Genomic DNA, 22936 nt, shown 5'->3' on the forward strand with positions numbered 1-22936 from the left:
TATATATATATATATATAAGTAACCCCCCTTTATCTGTATCCACATCATTCATGAACCCTATTTTTTTTTCAGCCGTCTGATACACACACTGCGTCCAATCTGCTAAATTATATCAAGATGTATCACAAGTCCCATCTTTCATCCACTCTCAACTCCCATTTGTGGGAGTGAGAGCTTTATTCTGAGTTTGAGCAAATACACGTATACATGCCTTCGTTATTATAAAATCATCAGCCTGTCAAAAGTCAGAATGAAACTACACAGAGATGACCATTTTCCCACTGGAAGGTAAGTTGACTCCCAGGCATAGCCTTATTTACAGTACAGTATACCTCACATTGGCTTGATTTTCCACAGCATCAGAGGAAACTTGCCGCACTTGTATATTTATATTAGAAAATTAATTCATTGAATCTGCAGTTCACTAAAAACCGGACCGGCTGCTGGTTGGATGGTGCCAAAATAAAGTACTTTATCTCAATCCTATAAGGGCTTTGTGAATGCATTATTCATGTAGGGCTTAATTGTCCTTTCAGGCAAACACGTTCTAATTATGGCTGCCTTGTTAATACTCAAACAGGCTCTTATAGATGGCTGCTGCTGTTTGTGGTTTGTTTGATCAGATGTCATCTGGTGCCTGAGTTGAATCCGTTCATGTCCCAGCCTGCGCTTCTATTGGCCGGGCTGTTCTCCTTTCTTAGCATTGATTGACAATTCAAAGTCACCAGGGTCTTTTTTGTGGGTTTGTTTTTAATTGTTTCCTTGTTTTTTGATTTTTTTTTTTTTTTGGTAATGGCTTAACCTACAGTACACATATGCACATGCCATGCACATTTGAGTGCTAAATCTTTCTCACTGAATTATATAGATGATTGCCATCACTCTCTTGCATTTTTTTAAGTGAGAAGACTAGTTCAATTGTTTTTTTAATAAAAATATTTTTGTGCTCATGGGTCAAATGGTGGCACCTCTATCTTTAATCCACCAGATCGTGTTTGTGTTTTGTTAAATAAATAAAAATGCATATGGAATTTAGAAGTATAAACTTTTTGGACCAAAAGACGCACTTAAAATCCTTCATGTTTTTTTCAAAAATCGATAGTGCACCTTGTAATCCAGAGTGTCTTAATGAATGGATGGATGTTTGCTTTTCAGTTCGCCGCCTGTAATTCAAATTCTATTCTATTATGTTTATGGTCTCATTCGCATTCTATCATCTAATTCCGAGCAGCCATCTGTTTTCGTCAAACCGGAACTGGAACTAATTCAGACAAACTACGTAAAGGGCTCGTGGGGCTTTTCAATATGGCCGGCCGAACTTGTCCAACTAAAAAAAAAACCCCCAAAAAAACAAACAAAAAAAAAAAAAACGCAAAACAGAAAATGAGCAGTTCAGAAACGTCTGAAATTGTGTATTTTCTTGGGTCGTAATATGTTTTGAAAGTTGGAAGTCGGATCATTAATGTTTTTTCAATAAATGTTGATTTCTTTAACTTTACGCCTTCAATTGAAATTTAGATGAATCAGTGCATATGTGCTGTTTTCATCTATTTACATTTTGTTCAGTATTGTGCCAAATAGTGTGTAAGCACCACATCTTGCATATTTGTTAACACAAATGTACTACTTGGATGCGAGCTATTTTGCGCATTCATCCAGCAAGGGCCAGATTGGTTTGTCAATCACTCAATGGAGACCTCCACAGTTCTCGGGGTTTTGTGAACTCTGTCATAGAAACGTAAGATACAGTGAGAAAAAACTATTTCACATACAATGCTTCACAAAAATAATGCGCCTTATAACCCGGTGCCCCTTATGGAGGAAAATATTTAAAAATTGACCCGTTCATTGGTATTGCGCCAAATAATACGGTGCGCCCAATTGTACGGTACTTCAGTACTACAAAGCATGGAAAATGAATTTTTGCATACACGTGACTATTTACCCTTCATGGTAGGTTAACTGAACACTATATTGTTCCAAGGTGCGATTGTGAGTGGGAATGGTTCTTGTTTGTCTGTATGTGGCCTGTGATTGGCTGGCAACCAGTTCTGTCGTCATCTGCAATCTGTATTCATAGCCACCCTAAACATCCATACAAATATAAATCATCTACCTCTCAGTTCCGTTTCGATTTCCGTTGCATTCACTTTCCATTGGCCCACAAATAAGCCAAGGTATGCACCAGCAATCTGTTGTTCTGTTCCGCAAGTGTAATTTGGGCTGATCAAAGCGTGATGAATGAGCCTTTGCCCCGTTTGATCGGCTGCAGCAAGCGTGAACACACATACCGTATGTTGGCAAATGACACACGAGCTTGGAAAAATAGCTAGGGTGTATGCGTATTTATTAAGATGTATTGTTAACGTGAGGCTGCGGTTTGGAGACACACGTTAGGAATACTGTACACAAATATATTTACACTGTTGAGCTAAGTGTGGTATTGTTGGAATGAATAGTTTCATGAGGCATTTTATACCGTAATAATGATTCTGTGGTTAAAACGTCTCAGGGGCAGAAATTAGAAGCGGAGAGGTACTTCTTGAAGGCCATCCAACTGGATCCCACAAAGGGCAACTGTTACATGCATTATGGTAAGTAGCCATTTGTTTTCTCAACTTCATTTGGACATATCTTGATCCCAGGCTTATATCCTCAAGTAACACACACATGCGGTATCTGATGTATTAGTCTATTGAGGCAGGAAGCCAGTGTGTTAGCAGACATAATCCATTTAAAGTAAACCAACTTAATGTTACTGTCAGTTCATTTATCAGTATTTCAGAGATGTTGTGTCTGTAAAAATTGCAAGAGTTGTTACTATGTTTACATTTTCCCTAGTAAAAAGTTAACAGGGACTTTTGAAATAATATTTAACTCCTAAACTGAAAGAGAGTTCATAGCTCAAATTACCCCCCCCCCCAATATATACATACATTATATACGGTATATATATATATATATATATATATATATATATATACACATATAGAGTATATATATATATATATATATATATACACACACACACACACACACACACGCACACACACACAATATCTGCCTAATTTCGCTTCATATAATTTACATACTATGTTATACAATAATATGTTTTATACAAGCTAAATACTTTTTTGTATTATTGTTTATTTTTATATTATATATATATATAGTAAAATTCTTCCGTTTTTGTCCATCTCGGGGCGGCCAGTTTGCCACTTGCTGTCGACTGAAAATGACATCACAGTTGTTCAGGGCTCAGGTAACGACCAATCATTGCTCAGCTTCATAAAAAAACAGGTGAGCCGTGATTGGTCGTTACCTGAAGACTCCTTTAGTCTGAAGATACGAACAAGAAAGAAAACAATATCTTCACAAGTTGGAGGTAAAACCATCATGTCATCCACCTGTTAGTTTTCGCGGCATACTCAGGTTGTCCACAACCCTACTTTCCGCATTTGTTCACGTGACTTTTCTAATATGGCGGATTTAAATATTAGACACAGCCCTTACAATGTTTCAAAGTCTTTTGATGACCTCTGGAGTGTGTTAATTCCATAAATTTTAATTGTTTGCAATTCCTGAGGGGGCTGCTGTACTTTATATGCTGAATCTTCAAATTTCAAATGAAGTGATTCTCTACTTTTCTTCAGGCCTTTGTGAATCGTTTTGATTTTTCTTCACTTTAAAGGTCAAATCTAAGTCCACTCTGCGGTTTACTATCCTGGTAGAAAATTTGCGGAAAACCAAAGTCAACACATTACAGTACTCACTGTCCCTTAAATCCTCCCCCAAACAGGGTAGTGTACGTCCAAATTCAATTATATATGTCCTCAAAGTACATATTCTCTGTTATGTAGCTAATTCACCCTAACAGTTGAGACTGAGGAATGTCAAATTAGTTGTTGGTCTCCTTTTAGCTAGTGAATGTTCTCACCTCACCTGTTCAACCTTGGCTGCTACTCTGTCAGTTATACTTCTCTCAAGAGTCCCCCTCTGCATTCTAACAATGCACTTCTCTGTTGGGCTTCCAGGTCAGTTTTTGTTGGAAGAGTCACGGCTGCTGGAAGCGGCAGAGATGGCACAGAAGGCGGCGCAGCTTGAAGGCGGAGAGTTTGATGTGGTCTTCAGTGCTGCTCACATGCTCAGGTAAATGATGTATTGGAATTTTTCAGTTTGTGATATCTCGACCGTATACTCCATTCGTTCAGTTGAAAGGGAGGCCAGTTTGTAAACGCGGGATGTGTGCCATGTCTGCATGGTTTCTCCTCAGCCAGAACGATTGACTTGACTGCACTTTATAATCCTCTTCTGTGGTCACAGTGCCAGCTGAGCTCAGTGAGCTTTTCAGCTGTATATTTTTGTATGCGCTTTCTCACTTTGCCCTGCCACTCTTGCTTTGCGCCGCCGGCTTCCAAATCCAAATCAAAGTGCATCGTCCAGCTGAGGGGGCCTGAAAAATGAAGTGTTAGTAGCCCACCGGCTCTCTGTTGTCTTTCTAAATGCGAGCCATGAAATGGAATTTGGTGCAAAATACATAAATGAAAGGTATATTTATTTCCAAAAAAAATACAGAAATGGCTGTGTTATGCATGACAGACCAGTGGTTGGTTATGTCCTGGATGAAACCTTTTCAGTACTCAATGTTTGGTATATATTGAATGGAAATTGGAAAATCAAGGAACTCCACTGGATATAGGAGCAAATCATTAAATCTCCACATTGCTGGAGAAGTTGCGCTTGTGACTATGATAGTCTTTTTCTTCTGTAGATGGGATGAGAACTTTTTTTTTTAACTTCCTCTTTAAGGATTCATTTGAAAAGTCTTCAAAACACCCTCATCCTGTTGAACACATTTTCATCCAGGTGTGTTTTTTCCACTCTGTTAACCACGCAGTCTTCACCATCAATATCCTTCAGCAGCAAGGCTCTCCTCCAAGATCTCACTCTCCCAAATCATACCATCTAATTATTGTACACGTGTTTCCTTCCTTGTGTTCTTTATAGAATCTGGAAAGGCAGTGATAAATTCAGTTGACAGCGTTTTAATTTGAAGTCGTTTCTTGCCAAGAATAGTCAGATGTATTATGGCCCTTTTGGGTAGAAACGTGTGAGTTGATGTCCACTATAAAAGTTTTGGATTATTCGCTGTCCACTTTATAGCCTGCAGTGCATTCATATCAATTCAAGTGCCAATAAATCTAAATTTAGAGACTGTATTCTCACATTCTCTGAGTTTATTCTTCTGGTATAAATGTGCAGTGTGGGAGTCATTTCTCACAATATTTGGTCAACAGTATGTTCACACGCAAAGATTAGTCAAAATAACTCTATACTCATTCATTGTTCCAGAATAGGGAAGGAAAGACGATTTTTAGCGATAAGACTGATCTGGTCTTCTTAAATTTTTGCGCCTTTTCGACAGCCCAACGAAAGCTTGGTTGAGGTGCACACACCAAATTACTTCCTTTCATCCGCCGTGCCACTCCGCGGGGCATCCACATTGCCCAGGTTTTTACGACAATTTGTAACCCACGCGGATGGTCCGAGAAAAACATGGCGGATGAGCAAACACTGCTGTGAACAACAGTGTTTTCTATTTCCCGATTCTTTGTTTTCGACAGCTACAAACTACAACTAGGAGAGTGCCTTGGCGTTCACAAAGATGTATTCATCGTATTCTTCTAGTGTACTCAATTGTTGAGTGGAAGTGTCATGTGTTCTATATTGTCGCATAATTTGCCCAAGTCCGTTTATGCCCCGATGTACTGATTACTTCCTGCAAAAGTTGTACTCATGCTTGCATTATCTCGGTATGTTGCCTCAGCTCTGACAAGTTCAATTCAAGTTTGAACGTAGTTTGTGTATCGTAAAAGCCATTCCAATCGGAATAAGCCAAAAACTGTATTTGCTTTAGCGACATGTAAACATACACAGAGAGAGCGACGACACTACGAGAAGTAGTTTTAAGCAATGACACAACTAGAGAGTAGTGTTAAGCAAAGATCAGGTTTTCCTCTTCCTGTTTGGCCCCATGCCTGACTCTTCCACAGCTCACGCTCTTTATGTGTTTGTGTTGGGTGCAGACGTGGAAAGGCCTCTGGTTGTTAAGGGAAGGGGAAGAGGCACTTCTCCAAAGGACGAGGTGAAACCGTTACATGTGCAAATGTCTTTTATTGCACTCTCGGGTGCTTCTGATCATTTTGCTACTGAACTAATAATTGCATGCTTTCTTCTTTAAACACGTTAGGAGCTTGTTTTTCCCCTTTCCTCTTCTAAATTGACTCGAGTTGGCAGTGTCAGTTTTAAAGAGTAGGCTGTTTAATGCTTAAAAGCCATTTGGGAGTTTTGTGTCAAATTTTTGATGTACGGTACACTAAATAATCACAGCCAAGGGGAAGAACTAGTATACACTTGCAAATCACGTATTATATGAATTCCCATTCCACAGTCCATATGTTCTCTACAATGTGGAAGAAGAGCATATTTGAACAATTACGGTAATAGCATGTCTTGATGTAAGGTTTGCAGGTGTGTGCTTCTTTTTACTTGGTCAAAATTCTAAATGGTTTAAACTGATTATCTTAGTTTATGTAGTAGTACCCTTCTGATGATACAGCTATTCAATGTTTCGTTGAATGGCGAATTTAAAAAAAAAAAGTGGTAGGATGGCCATGGTTTTCGTCCAAATCCCAGTAACTGAATTAAAAAAAAAAAAAAAGTGATAGGATGGCCATGGTTTTCGTCCAAATCCCAGTAACATTACCATGCGTGGAGTAATACTTTGGTCTGCGATTTACTCGTGGCTTGGGGAGATAAACTGTCTGCAAAACAGGATGTCTGAATCAGTTATTCATCAGTTCATTTGTCTCTTTGTCTTCTCATACTTTACCTTAGCTTTAAACGGGGTACTTGTGTGTATGTTTGGTAACCACCGTGTCAGACATTTCATTTGTTCACTAAAGCTTGGCAGCCTGAGAAGGTTCCCGAGCACCTTCAGTCATGTTTTGGTAGCTCTCCAGTCGACTTATGCCAAATAGTGAGTGAGTTGAACAAGAAATCATCTTTTCAAAAAATCTGTTTCTAAATAATGGCAAACAAACAGATGGTTGTGGTTAGACGGAAAACTCACTCATTTATAACAATCCAGCGTATCTGCCGGCTTGTATCTGGACTGCTCTTTCAAGGACATACTTTTTTTGATAAAAAACAAAAAGTGGTAGCATGTTACAGTATATCTTAATTTGGCCACGGTAAAGCAACTTTAGCAGACCTTATATTAACTCTACAGCATGCTTACTTTTCTCATCGTTTGCATATATAGGAAAAAAGTATGAGACACATCTGTGATTCAACTAATGTATCTTGTTGAGATACTTTTCATTTCCATGTTGTGCAAAAATCTGTTTCCATTTTTTGTGGGAACAGTTTTGTGAAGGCCCCTTTTTGTTCCAGTACGGCTGTTCATGCCCCAGCACACAAGGCAAGGTATCCTTGGATGAGTTTGGTGCGGGAGAACTTAGGGACCAAGACCTACACCTGATCTTAGCGGTGACCTTCTGGTTGAAATGAACAATTGTTGGTTTTCACTACATTTGAGGTATTTTGGCCAGATGTCCTTCTTCCATCCAAATTGTTCAAAATGACTTATTTCACTTCACTGTAATCAGGCTTATGTTATTTATTAGGTTATTCTTTTCTTTATATTATTACAGCACGAAACCAAACATGCATCACTCTTCATATCTGTAGAAAACTGCTTAAATTTTTTTTTTTTTTTTTACCTGAAGCTTTAAATAACCAGTCACCCTTATGATTGTCCACGACAGCCAACATGAAAGCTGGTCTTCTTTGATCACCAGAGAAAAAAGGGGCTCCACCAGCAGCCACGACCGCCCCGCTGTCCTTGACTTTGTCAAAAAATAGCCCATGTGAATCGAGCAATTGTTACCATCGGTGAAAATCAGGCAGTTGGCTGCTGTGATTTGGGCTTCAGCAGACTTTCAGCAACAAGACAAATGGTGTTACAGTGACGACGTAACATTAGACATCAGCAGATAAGAAAGTTCAAAAGTTGAAAACAAAAAAAAAAAAAACGAATAGCTTGCAATGTTAGTGGCACTGGCTCCACTTCTGTAATAGCTGTAAACAGGAATGAGTGGTAAATACACTGAGTCAGCCTCACATTGCTGTGAGTCCTGACCTCAAGACTCGATTAACAAAAAAAAAAAAAAAAAAAAAAATGCTCTGATAAGGCGTTATCAAGGCATGGATCCAATCGTAGAGAAAGATGCTATCAAATGAGAAACACTGAGGCAAATGGATCAGCTGTTCTCATCCCTCATGTTGTTCCCTCCAGGATTTGCTCTTTGACCCCCGTACAAACCGTAAACACAGCAGGTTGAAGCCCCAACTCTGTGTATGTGGCTAATAAACCGCTTCTTTTTCTTTTCCCTTTTTTAGACAAGCCAGCCTGAACGTAGCAGCTGAGAAGTATTACGGACAAGCAGCAAGCCTGAGACCCAACGTAAGTACAGACTATGGCTAATCATTAACATTACCATTCCAGCTGCTGGACGCTGGGTTATCACAGACGGAGTGGCTTTTCGGTAATCTCCAAATATTCCTGTCCAATGGGCCTTCATTATCAGTGAATCTCTGAAAACTAAAACTGGAGGTTTGTTGGTCCGTCACCAGCTTCAAAGGTGCACCATACGGCCATGGGAAACAAGAACGATAATAACACCTGGACATCTTAAAAAAAAAAAAATCAAACATGGCCATGAGCAAGCCTTAAAAAGAGGGTTGACTAATATTCAGTCCACGGTGGCAGGAAAACATGAGGAGATTAAACCTTTCAAGGTGTACTGATTTTTAGCGATAAGACTGATCTGTCAGTGTCAAGTTGACAAGCATAATAAGAATGACAAAGCAGACAGAAAAACCACTGGACCTGTCTTCTTAACCTTTCAGCGTGTCTTGACTTAGACCGTGTACCCTGTCAGTCTTCATGTTTTGATTCATTAAATACTAAAAGGGCATCGGTGTTTTGCATTACGAATCAAATGTCTCCCGGGTTAGAGAGGACTATTCGCTCCATTTAAAGTCTTGACATTCCCTCTAGCGAAGCGAGGTACCGGTAAGTCATATCGGATGCTTGCTTTGCATAGCTCTTCATCTTCGCTTTGAAGTGCCCTATCTCATCATGGGATTCTTTACCTTAATAGCTACGTGCACTATTTAAGCCGACGATTCCCCAACTGAATTTCACACTCAGTCTTTAGATGAGCACATGTTGCTCTATAGAGCAGGCTCGTGTGCCGCACATCTGGCTCTGCCTTTGCCGCTATATGACAGTCTAGGGTGGTGTGGGGGGGCAGAGTGGTTGCAGGGCTGCAGGAAATGAGGGAAAAAAAAAACCCAAAGGCTTTTGACGAGGGACATTTGCGGAGTACCGCATGGGCTGCTACAGGGCAAGGGAAAAATGCAGGAGTATGGATATAAATCAAAGACGTCTTTGCTCTATGAATGAAACAGAGCGTGGAAGATTTTTGGCTGAGCTTAGCTGAAAGGTTTTACCGGTGAGGTGAGGAGGGAATTTAACTCAGCACTTGATATGCTGTCCAAGATATTTTTTTTTTTATCTTTGGGGGGAAAAAAAGTAGTTGGTTTATTCCCTACTGACTGCTGCATATGTGACTTAATTCCTCATGTTCTTGGCACCAACAAATAAACACATACATATCGTTTTTGACAGCATCATGATAAAAATAATGATGGTTGGTGGATCTTAATTTTGTTCGGACAGTCATTTTCTTGTCATGTGCTCCTATTGGCTCAGCGGCTCATAGTATCAGTCTATGTAGTTCACAATGCGGTGTTCGTCTGAAGAGGCTGAAAAGGAAATGTTTTTTGACAGAGATGTTGAAAAATCTTTGCTGATATGACTTATTTATGGGAGTGACATCCGCTGCATTATGTCCAGTTAGAACGGTGTTTTGCCCACGAGTAATAATCAGACCAGGTTTTGTCTTTGGACTGTTTAATTTGCTTGTGTGTGTGTGTGTGTGTGTGTGTGTGTGTGTGTGTGTGTGTGTGTGGGGCACAAAATATAAATACAAATAAAATAGCAGGGCGTATGCGATCTGTAGGCACAAACTACAAACACAAATAAAACAAACATGAGCAATTGTATGTAAATGTCTCATCGGGATAATGCAAATTATCTGAGGTCATAATTCGACATATTGTTCCAATAGTCCAGGAAACGTTAACCTCAAGGGACATCAACGACATCCAATGATTAAAAGCACTTTTCAATATTGGGCCACCTACTTGCTAATGCATGCACACGTTGTGAATCAAGTCATTTTGTGGAGGAATTCAAACGTGTTATGTTTTCCTTCATCTGACGATGAATGTGGGTCTGAAGCGTAGGTGGCCAAAATATGCCTAATTCAAATTAAACTGCTATAATAAACTAATAATCAGGGGGTGCTGGAAATACACAAATGGAAAACAATTTGGTCTTTTGAACAGATGTGTTGCTTTTAATACCGTGACATGACCACAACAATATTGTGGCAATTTTAAAATTGCGATATCGCGATATTGCTGGTATCGTTACTTCCCTTGTAACTTTGTACACTTGCATCAGAAATCTCCTCTGTTGTTGTCTTTTAGTATCCCGCAGCCTTGATGAACTTGGGAGCCATCCTCCACCTCAATGGGAAACTTCAAGAAGCTGAAGCTAATTACCTCCGAGCGCTGCGCCTCAAACCAGACGACACCATCACCCAGTCCAATTTACGTAAGCTGTGGAACATCATGGAGAAACAAGGCCTGAAGACCACGAGGCCTTAAGCTCCTGTTGCCTGCCTCCTCGCCGCGTGGATGACGCCCATGCTCATCTTGCTGACATGGGAGGGACTCAGGGAGGACATTTGCAAACACAGAGAGGTCTCGATGGCGCCTCAGCACCCTCGTCAGGGGCCCTGCGCACACTATAACTTTTGACGGCCATGTTGTCGTAAGTTTGGCGTGTTTGTAGCTCCTTTTTTTGACACGAGAGCACTTGAAATGAAGGTGAGGATGTCGTTCCGTACTGAAATATTGGCAATGAATTTGAAGAAGTGAAATGAAGGTATTCTCCATCACCTTATTAATAAATGCAGTGATTCGTCAATAATTAATAATAGATGAGATTCATTTTGAAACCAAGTATGATATTATGAAGACATATTGTAGCTGGGACATTTGAGACTTGAAAAGGGAATTAATTTATTCGCTCTTGCCCGCACAACAAAAGCCTCACATTTAAAGAATTTCAAGGAGATTTGTTGCCAAGAACAGTTTACAGCATGAAGATGTTCAAGAGAGAAAGAACTGGGACCTGTGATATTTATTATGCCTTCTGATAAAAGCATTGAGACTTTTTTTCAGCGGTGCAAGTGTCTTTTCTGCACTACTGCAGGAATGAAGTCTTTGTGGAAAACGTAGGAAGCTCTAAATGGAAAAATAATTACCTTCCTGTGGAAGTTGTAAACAATTTGAGGACTGGTATGGGAGTCTGTGTGTCACCACTTCCCATACATGTCAGAAGCTTTTATTTAATATGTCAATGAGTGACGGAGTTATTCCAGCCAAATACAAAAGCTTATAGCCATGCTGACCATTTTTTATTTTATTTTTTTTTACATTCAAGGATGCAAAGACTGAAGACACGTTTTCATCCCTGTCTTTGTGTTGCACTAAACTAATTTGATGTGGTTGTATAAAATGAATCCTAATATATACCCAAATTGTGTATTTTAAACAGAAAAGCTTACCGGGAGGAAAACAAAGTAGTCTGGCAAAGATTGAGAGATTTGTTAGTTTCGCCTCAGTGTGTTTTTTTTTTTTTTGTCATCTTGTCACACTTTTGGTGTTAGCGTCAATGTGTCCATGTTGTACATTTTGTGTGATTAACATCTGTCTTTTGTTGTCAGCATAAATAAATGGAAAACGCGGCTTCTTAAGATGACGAAAATGTACAGAATCGGTGATGTTTACGAGTTGTGATGGAAAGTGTCTCTGTTACAAACTTCTTGAGACTAATATCATACCTTTGTACTGCATCCTACCTAATGGATTCATGCATTTGGTTTTCCCATTTCTGAACAGAACTTAAGGAAACTGCACAAAAAAAAAAAAAAGACTTATTGAAAGCACCAGTCGGAACTAGACATGCTAATAGAAAACAAAAATGGAGAACAAGTGTTTATTGTATTCGTGCCATGTTGGCCACGGTCGGGAGACACCATTTATTCAACCTTGAGCCAAGTAGGTAGCCCGTAGTGGAAAGTGGCCATTATGTTGTAAGTTATTGTGCTGTTACCATAGCAACAGAACCAGCTGGCACTGTGTTTTACATGCTTAATGAAGGAAAGTGTTTCTCGGTTTTCTTACCTGGATGAAGTCTCGAAATCCATTTGAAGTACAAGTGTGATAAACAGTGCAGTTTTGAATGGGGTTATCTGAACTTTGTCCAGTCTGTTGATTTGTCACGGGTCTCATACATTTCCAATCACATTCCTTCCAGGCTTCACACACTCTGCGGTCACAGTATGTTGTGTTTCGTTATGTGCAGTGTTTTTGAGCAAACTCTGCTAATTGCTTGAGTCAAGTGTCCCACTCTGTCTCAGCTCAGGGATCTCAAGCGGTGCATTATTGCGGAAACAATTCTTCGCAGAGCTAAATTATAGATTTATTTTTGAAAATGGTTGTAAAAAAAAAAAAAAAAAAAAAGATTGAAATTTGTAACATTTTTCTCCTTTTTCTTAAAAATAATGTGTCGGAACACAACTTTTCCCCGATGTTGCTTTTTTTTCACCATAATAAATTGATTGCTATTATTGAAGTGATTATTATTATTATTTATTTTGGGGGGTCCAACTTCAACCAAACATTGTAATTTGGTGAGATTTCACACCAGCTTCCTTGTATTTTTCTGTCAAAATGAATTGGTTAGTCCTGCAAGCTGCGGAACAGCTTTCACACAGCATTTAAGGCTGCCTCCACTACAAATGCGTTCAAGTGTGTCATAAAAATAACAGTAATGGATCTCTCCAGCTTTGGTCTTTGAGCATCAAAAAAAAAAAAAACGTAAACATTTCCATATGTGGAGGGTAGCGCATGTCCACATATGGTGTACAGTGAAATCCAGGTACGACCTCATGGCGCTGCTTGTACTTCCTGTAGCAGAATACACAGAAGCTGCTTAAACAGTCCGGTGGCAGGTCCATTCTGTATTAGAGAAACGTGTGTTCACTTTCAGCTTTGAGAGTTCCCAGAAGAAATGTACAGGCAGGTGAAGAATGAAGCCCCCCATGCCTAAATAATGCAGATGCTTCCCGACACAAAAGAAGACTCGCTGAAGGGTTTGATGAAAAATGAGGAGGAATGAACGATGTTGACCTTATGGTTCTGTGTTTATTGGGGGGGGACAGAACACTGATCGGAGGGTCACCGCCACCATCGTTGCCACACCAAATAACAATAACATTTTTTAATATGATCTTTACATTCATAAAACAATCTAATTCGGAAGTGTATTTTTGATTTTCTAACATATTTCGTGGGCCAAAGAACACTTAGGGTCAACCTTATTTCCACAAATAGCGGCCTGCCTGCTTATAATTCTCACAAAAGTTGCCCTTTTTATTGTTATGTTGTTCACTTAAATACACTCTCAGAGTGATTCCTGTTTCCCTTCAGGAAAAAAAAAAATCTAATTGTTGTCCACAAAGAATTCCCTTTTACCGTGACATTAGGTTAGCATGAGTTGCCCTGTTTGCACACACGGTGCTAATTATTTTGCTCTCTCTTCTCAGTCCTTTATACGCAAAAACTGGCTCCAGTGGCTCACGACTTACTCCAGCATATGTTACCAATTGAGGTTTGCGATAGCGCGCTTTGAATTGATGCACTTATGATAAATCTCGATTAAATACTCATTGACGACATCCCTTCAACAGAAATCTAAAGAGGTGGTGATACACAAATATTTTGAACAATGAAGTGTACAGACACTTATTATAGACTGTCTTGGAAAAGAAGGACACTAACAGTGCTTTCAAAGACTCATTGAAGCTATGCAGCTGTCAAAGCTCAACCGAAAGTTTCAAACTCCAAAAGAATTTTTCATTGATGCCCGATGTTATCAGCTCAATATTATTTGGTATTTCATGACTATCGTTGTATCCATCTGAACCACTTCTTGTTACGGTCTCAATATTACTCAACTATGTGGGAAGTATTGAGCCAATGTTATTACTTGATAGAAGAAGCATTACGTGGAGCTTCTTGCATCACATTATTGAAGTTTTTACTATGTCCTGAAAGGAAATTGTATTTGGGTGATCCAAGATGGCCAATTGTAAATATGACTTGTGGGGTACTTGTGGATTTTCATGAAATGAGGAAAGAGAAAGGACAAGGCGTCTGAGCCGTGAAGTGCTTTCCCATGAGCGCATGTCAATGTGGTAAGATTTTGTTTTTAATTCTCCTAATCATGCGCACTTAAATGCTTTTTGTACCAATCTGACTATTTATGACCAAATGTAAAACATGGGGCACCACAGTTGCCAAGTTGTTAACACATCTGTCTTAACAGTTGTGAGGTTTGGAGTTAAAGTTGGGGCTGCATGTATGCTCAAGACTTGGCAGAATGCTGTATATGTGTGAAGTTTGGAAACAGTGTTTCTTCATTCATTCTCTCTCTCTCTCTCTCTCTCGCCCGGCGGTCCATTGGCCAGTGGTTAGCGCGTCAATCTCACAGTGCAGAAGTACCGGGTTCAATTCCAGCTCCGGCCTCCCTGTGTGGAGTTTGCATGTTCTCCCCAGGCCTACGTGGGTTTTCTCCGGGTACTCTGGTTTCCTCCCACATTCCAAAAACATGCATGGCAGGTTAATGGAACACTCTAAATTGTTCCGAGATGTGATTGTGAGCGTGAATGGTTGTTTGTCTATATGTGACCTGCAATTGACTGGCAACCACTTCAGGGTGTCCCAGGTTTACTGCCCGAAGACAGCTGGGATAGGCTCCAGCAGGCCCGCGACACTCAAGAGGATAAGCGGATTACAAAATGAATTGATGGATTGATATATGTATCTGATCAACTGGTTAGCACATCCGTCTCACAGTGCAGAGGTCATGGCTTTGACTCCAGGCCCCGGCCTCCCTGCGTAGAGTTTGCATGTCCGTCCCGTGCCTGTGTCGGTTTTCTCGGGGTACTCCAGGTCAACCTTATTTCCACAAATAGCGGCCTGCCTGCTTATAATTCTCACAAAAGTTGCCCTTTTTATTGTTATGTTGTTCACTTAAATACACTCTCAGAGTGATTCCTGTTTCCCTTCAGGAAAAAAAAAATCTAATTGTTGTCCACAAAGAATTCCCTTTTACCGTGACATTAGGTTAGCATGAGTTGCCCTGTTTGCACACACGGTGCTAATTATTTTGCTCTCTCTTCTCAGTCCTTTATACGCAAAAACTGGCTCGAGTGGCTCACGACTTACTCCAGCATATGTTACCAATTGAGGTTTGCGATAGCGCGCTTTGAATTGATGCACTTATGATAAATCTCGATTAAATACTCATTGACGACATCCCTTCAACAGAAATCTAAAGAGGTGGTGATACACAAATATTTTGAACAATGAAGTGTACAGACACTTATTATAGACTGTCTTGGAAAAGAAGGACACTAACAGTGCTTTCAAAGACTCATTGAAGCTATGCAGCTGTCAAAGCTCAACCGAAAGTTTCAAACTCCAAAAGAATTTTTCATTGATGCCCGATGTTATCAGCTCAATATTATTTGGTATTTCATGACTATCGTTGTATCCATCTGAACCACTTCTTGTTACGGTCTCAATATTACTCAACTATGTGGGAAGTATTGAGCCAATGTTATTACTTGATAGAAGAAGCATTACGTGGAGCTTCTTGCATCACATTATTGAAGTTTTTACTATGTCCTGAAAGGAAATTGTATTTGGGTGATCCAAGATGGCCAATTGTAAATATGACTTGTGGGGTACTTGTGGATTTTCATGAAATGAGGAAAGAGAAAGGACAAGGCGTCTGAGCCGTGAAGTGCTTTCCCATGAGCGCATGTCAATGTGGTAAGATTTTGTTTTTAATTCTCCTAATCATGCGCACTTAAATGCTTTTTGTACCAATCTGACTATTTATGACCAAATGTAAAACATGGGGCACCACAGTTGCCAAGTTGTTAACACATCTGTCTTAACAGTTGTGAGGTTTGGAGTTAAAGTTGGGGCTGCATGTATGCTCAAGACTTGGCAGAATGCTGTATATGTGTGAAGTTTGGAAACAGTGTTTCTTCATTCATTCTCTCTCTCTCTCTCTCTCTCGCCCGGCGGTCCAGTGGCCAGTGGTTAGCGCGTCAATCTCACAGTGCAGAAGTACCGGGTTCAATTCCAGCTCCGGCCTCCCTGTGTGGAGTTTGCATGTTCTCCCCAGGCCTACGTGGGTTTTCTCCGGGTACTCTGGTTTCCTCCCACATTCCAAAAACATGCATGGCAGGTTAATGGAACACTCTAAATTGTTCCGAGATGTGATTGTGAGCGTGAATGGTTGTTTGTCTATATGTGACCTGCAATTGACTGGCAACCACTTCAGGGTGTCCCAGGTTTACTGCCCGAAGACAGCTGGGATAGGCTCCAGCAGGCCCGCGACACTCAAGAGGATAAGCGGATTACAAAATGAATTGATGGATTGATATATGTATCTGATCAACTGGTTAGCACATCCGTCTCACAGTGCAGAGGTCATGGCTTTGACTCCAGGCCCCGGCCTCCCTGCGTAGAGTTTGCATGTCCGTCCCGTGCCTGTGTCGGTTTTCTCGGGGTACTCCAATTTCGTCCCGCATTCCAGAAAAATGCACCATAGGTTAGTTGGTCAATCTAAATTGTCCTGAGGTGTGATTGTGAGTGTGAGTGGTTACTGGTTGCCTATAAAATCAACAAACTGTGATGTTCACAGTCAGTCTTGCTCAAGCACTGGTGTGTCGTAAAGAAGTATATGTGTATATGACAAAGACACGAGGAACAAGGATATGTGTCGAAACTCCATTGCAACCTAAGCAAATTGTTGAAATATGAACTTTCGTTATCTCACGCTTAATTTTGTCTTGTTCACAGAGACCGGCTGAATGGGGGCGTGCGAGCTTGCACAGGGGTATATACAAAGTTGACCCAAAGAAGGATTCTGGCACAGCCGAGGTTCACAGATCTCCCAGGATAGCCACACCTAATGATTTATAGAACGCTATTACCAGCACAACCATTGAGGCCCTCCGAACACTTTTTGTTTTTTTCCCTAGCTAGACCAGTGCAAAACACCATGTCAGGACTGATTAGTTCCAGAGGCAAAGACGGGGATCCAAAAGTGTGCTGTCAAAACAACAAGCGCTTCTCCAGGCTGCTGGCTTTCTGTTCGGGATGCCAACGCATGCACATTCAAGGGAAAACACTCGTCTGGGACGATATGTTCAACTGGTTCGAACGGGATCCACACTAGGTGGACATCCCCTTGAGGGAGACTTGAGGATCCTCCTGATGACGGAAAGATTACTCATCTGACCTGTGAGGGGTCATTTCAGGTGATTTAACACACACTGACAGCAACAGTGGAGATCAAGCAACAGTGCACGTGAGCAGATTGCCTTCACAGTACATGCCATGAAAAATCGACTTTTGCTTTTGTAGTTTAAGCGTGTACTTTTTCACATTGGGACAGTTAGGTTTGAATGTTTTTTTTTGGGGTGGGGGGGTCTCAATAAATTCAATTGGCATTTAGAAACGGAATTTTGTATTTCCTTGCGTTGTCTCTGTGTGATACTAAAATTGGTTTGAACTGAAATCTTCCTGTGTGAAAAATATGCAACAAACACAGAAATCAGAAAGCGAGCAAATACTTTTTCACGGCACTGGACTTGAATAAATCATAAAAATTGATTAGTTACCTCTGTATTGGTTTATTCGTGTGCTTGCTGAAGATACTGGAACTGTGTTGTTCTTTGTCTTATAGTAAAGTACAGAAGAGCCTCCAAGGCTTACACAAACAAACACAAGACAAAGTGCTTGATTTTAACAATCACAGTTATACAGTTGACCCCTGCACACTTGCATAATTAGCCTATTTGTGGCGAATTTTTTTCCCCAGTATTTTGTCAAACATTTTGTGAGGTTTGTTTTTGTCACGGTTGATTTGTTTGGGACCAACAGGTGGCTGTGTAGGGCTCCTCCCACAGCGGCACACCTGTTGGTCATCATGAGATTAGTTGGTTTTCTGTTAAAAGGATTTCCGGCCGGACCACTCGGTGTCGGGTTGTTGCTTCTGTCATTGCTTCTGTTAGTGTTTTGCTTGTTGCTTTGGATTCTTGCTGTTTTCAGATCTTTGTTCTGAATTCTGTTTTCTCAGTGTTTTGTAAATACAATTTGTTAAGCCTACCCTGCTCCTCCCTCCTGCCCCTTTGGGGTCCTCCACATCCACGCTTGTGACAGTTTTTATTTTTTATTTTTATGTTTGTTTGATTTTTTTTTTTTGTAGCTAGTTACCAACCCTACCAAAATGTCAATTTTTCATTGCACATACTGCACATGTCATGAGCTTTACCCACAGTATGTTTCTTTCTTGTGTTCTATTTTATGTTTTATGTTATATTGCGTGAAGTGCTGTCGGAGATATTATTCGTAGGAAACCTACAGTTTGGATAAACGGTCTTGTCACTTTCATTGGCCACGTCGAAAGAATTGTTGGGTAGGACAACAAAAAAGAGGCCATATAAAAGTCGCGGGACACACACCGTTTTACACGTGTTTTTCTTCATGCGGCTTCACATCAATATCTCCCGCGGATGTAGCAAAAGAAAATATGTGTTGTCAACCTTGAGTTTGATTTGATATACATAGTATATGATATTTGGCTTGTTTACAGTTTGCTATTTCTGACAAAAGTGCAATCCTCTCTTCTCTTTGTGAATGTGTGTGAATGTGATTGCCTCGCTTTTCTGTTTCCCACCTCATATAACTAAATGATTAAAGCACAAATGTAATCGCTGCAGTCTTTTATTCCATTAAGGGAACAGCTCTTTTTTTTTTTCCTTTTTGTTCCTATTTTATGCTCGGAAACGTAGAAACACACTTGCCCTCCATTTTACTGTGTTATGCATTTGTTCTGTCACTTTTATGAGTTTCCCCGATGCCAGGACATAAAAGTGCAGTTGCAGTGAAGGGCTTCATATTTTAACTGTCCAAAGCTTGAATGTGTGGTTTGATCAAGTAACCGCACACCTTACGTAAGACTTCACCACACAAGAGTTCATGTCTCGCTCTTGATTAAGCTCATTATCTTGCTATAGAGACCTCTTGCTCTGTGTAAGACGAATGCCGCAAATCAAGCCTTTCTTGTATGGACTCCCTTCAAGCAGCGGTGTTATTTCTCCTCAAAGCTGAGAGACTTGCTGATTAAGTTCCTCAGAGAGCCATTAGAGCCGCAGACCTGTCCCACTCAGCCAGCGGCAGCATCAATCATGCAAATCCAGAATGTGGACACCCCAGTCAGGCCTGCCATAGCCTTTATTACACCCCGATGTCAGACACTAGTAAAAAAGTGTGTAGCTAACTACTCTGGACACTCTCCTTGAAAATCTCCTTGTGTAACAGAGATGGAACACCATTTTGCATCAAGTGAGCCACAGGCCTCATATCATTAGCATTTGGTTTGTTGAGTTTGACACTCACCCACGCCCCTAATGCCTCCTATGCCCCCCAAACCCTTCTTTAATTGTGCCCCAAAAACTTATCTGCCTGCGGTAGCTGAGACTGGGCCGGCTGTTATGCTAGTTTTGCGAAAGTTACAGTATTTGCAAATGGCCTTAGGACCCTAAGCCAACCACGCAAGAGACGTCATGACAGGTGTGATATAAGTTTTGATGGAAAATCAATAAATGTTGTGTTGCTCCAGCACAACCCAAGTTTAAAAAAATAGTGTGAATCTCTCCAATGAATGTGTTAATGTTAGTGAGTGAAGTTTGCATGTTCTCGCTGGGCTTCGAACTCTGTACGTCTTGAAAAGAAAAAATAATCCTAAACGGTCGGTGCATGTTAGGTTAGTAGAAGAAAAATTGTGCATATGTGTGAATATGCACGAGTGTGAACACGAATGTGAATGGTTGTTTGACAATACGTGCCCTGTGATTGACTGGTGACCCGTCCAGTTTGTACCCCGCTTCTTCGCCAAAGTAACACTGGTCAGCATCAAAATAAAAATGAACAAAGTAACCAATGACATTTTTTAAGGCGGTTTCGAATGCAGAATCCTATTATTTAATTACCGTAGTTTTATCTCTGTCTACCTTATTCCTGAGGGACCTCATGGAAAAACGAGTCTGTGCACGACTTCCAGTTCGAGGCATCCATTAAATTTTTGCTATTTGTTACAGCGGAGGGTTTATCTGAACTTGTTTTTTTCCATCCCCTTTTCTAAGCAATCATAAACCCCCATCGCATTGAAAAATGGCATGCATGACTTGGGAACTTGTTGCACTGTTGGAGGCAGTTGAATCTGTGACTACAAGAGCAATAATTTGATCTGGCAACCCAGACGAGGAGAGAGTGTTGTGACTCACTTGTGCTTCCATTACCGACTGAGGAACAGTAGTCTGAGAATCGTTTGAAAAGACCACCACCTCAGTGTGACCGAGGCCAAAGCAAACTTCGTGCAAATGTGCTTGCATTGCTGAGACGATTCGGCAGGTGCCAACTGCTACAAAAACATCAGGTATTGTGTTTATGTATGATGCTACATTTTAGTACTGGTCAACCTCTGAAAATCTTAGAAAGATTGCTACAATATTTTCGATTTTATGCACAGTAAGCATTTTTGTCAGTCAGCTGTAGTGAGCGCCTTTGGGGAGGAAGACTTTATGCTCATAAAATTCAAAATATTGGGGCTGATTGTTCTAATATTTGCAGCGGGCGGTTGAAGTTGATATAAGATGTTCACATCAACTTTGAAGATTGATCGCAGTTGAGTTTTATTACATAGAGCGACTGTAGCTTGTTTACATTAAGTGTCCTGGTCATGTGAAGACCATGCAGTGGCAAGTAGGAGGTTTCTCTGGGTCCTACATCTGCTTTATGGGAAATAAGATTGTGTCCAACCTCTTCTAACAAAACGTGACCAGATTTGTTGCTGAGTCGATTGCTCATTCAATAAAAGCAAGTTTGTGTGTGTGCGTGTGTGTTTTGAGCAGGGACTGAGCCATGTGGTGGCCTTGCTGTTATGGCCACCACATACAGTGGATCTAGAGGAAAATTTTGATACCCGTGACTTTTGATACATGCCACTTTCACTTGGATGCAGTATTAAGTGATATTTGTCATTCTGGTTTTTAGATCGGATTTGAAGGAATGGGCCATTGATCGCAGTCCGCAAAATGATGCTGGCCAATTTATCACCCTGATGAACCGTTAGCTAGCAAATTATGAGACAGAAGCAGACTATGAAATAATACACACAAGCAAAGGAGCCGCAAATAAATATGGCATTATCTAGTAAATTAAGCTCGGCAAAACATTGCTTTTTATTTAGGAATGATCATTATAAGTTTGCTGCGCAAGAGTCTGTATACAGTAGAGTGCATTTTATTTCCTGAAACTCTGACTGGGGGTGGCATGATAAACAAGGACTTTGAGTGGGCTTTGAGTATGCGGATGTACATATGTACATTGCACTTGTCTCTTATGGCCACCCCACACACAGTAAGCTGTTGTTCTACCCTTTCCACCCCACTGAATTTTTTTTCTGGCTGCACTCCTGCTTTCAAGGAAAGCAAAGACCCTCAACACACAAGGCTATGTTTAAGAGTACTTTTAATATTGTCCTTAGCTGTGATGAATATGTGATATAATCGCACTTCATGAACCCAACGATGAAAGCTGTCTTTACTTTCCCCTTTCCAAAATGGATGGATGCACCAAAACAAGCAGCACCTAAACAAAGAACGCATTATGTAGTTTTCCTTGTGCTTCGTAATGACACAAGGTAGCTCTTTTTATTTGGGGGAAACACAAGGTGCCAGAAAAACAGGACTGACAATGGTTTTAATGGCTGCCTGACTAAATATGTTCTAGACCAGTGGTTCTTAACCTAGGGTTCGGTGAGTCGGTCTCAGGGGTTCTACGGAGCCTCTGCCTTGGAGGGTAAGACACACGCGACTCAACATGTTAATGAGTTATGACACGGCCACTTGGCCATCGCTGGCGGTAGATGATCACATTACACTGCTTGTCCAATCAGTGTTGCGGGAAATTTAGTTCGCTCAGTCGTCACCGTGTGACTGTCGTGATCGTACGTCATACAATTTTAAAAAACAAATACTTATGCCATGTAATTTTATTAACTTTTTTCTGTTTTTAATAAATGTGTTTTTTTAATGTCTTGAATTTGTAAAAAAAATAATATTTTTAATTTTCACTAATGAAGGGTTCGGTGAACGTGGCCACTTGGCCATCGCTGGCGGTAGATGATCACATTACACTGCTTGTCCAATCAGTGTTGCGGGAAATTTAGTTCGCTCAGTCGTCACCGTGTGACTGTCGTGATCGTACGTCATACAATTTTAAAAAACAAATACTTATGCCATGTAATTTTATTAACTTTTTTCTGTTTTTAATAAATGTGTTTTTTTAATGTCTTGAATTTGTAAAAAAAATAATATTTTTAATTTTCACTAATGAAGGGTTCGGTGAACGTGCATATGAACTGGTTGGGTTTGTTACCTCTAGGTTAAGAACAAGGTTAAGAACCACTGTTCGAGACAAATGCATTAGCATTAGCATATATATATATATATATATATATAT

At 40.4% G+C, this 22936-nt stretch overlaps 1 protein-coding gene across 1 annotated transcript in view; it reads left to right on the top strand.

The window, feature by feature from the left end:
* Positions 1 to 12233, top strand: part of tmtc2b (transmembrane O-mannosyltransferase targeting cadherins 2b) — an 82083-nt gene extending 69850 nt beyond the window's left edge. Inside the window, exons 9-12 of the mRNA XM_019894166.1 lie at positions 2514 to 2595; positions 4036 to 4150; positions 8465 to 8528; positions 10685 to 12233. Coding sequence (XP_019749725.1) covers positions 2514 to 2595; positions 4036 to 4150; positions 8465 to 8528; positions 10685 to 10864 — 441 coding nt within the window. The 3' untranslated portion in view covers positions 10865 to 12233. The remainder of the gene's footprint in view (positions 1 to 2513; positions 2596 to 4035; positions 4151 to 8464; positions 8529 to 10684) is intronic.
* The last annotated feature ends 10703 nt before the right edge of the window (positions 12234 to 22936 follow it).

This window comes from Hippocampus comes, unplaced genomic scaffold (genome assembly GCF_001891065.2).
Source record: "Hippocampus comes isolate QL1 unplaced genomic scaffold, H_comes_QL1_v1.1 scaffold104, whole genome shotgun sequence".
NCBI lineage: Eukaryota > Metazoa > Chordata > Actinopteri > Syngnathiformes > Syngnathidae > Hippocampus > Hippocampus comes.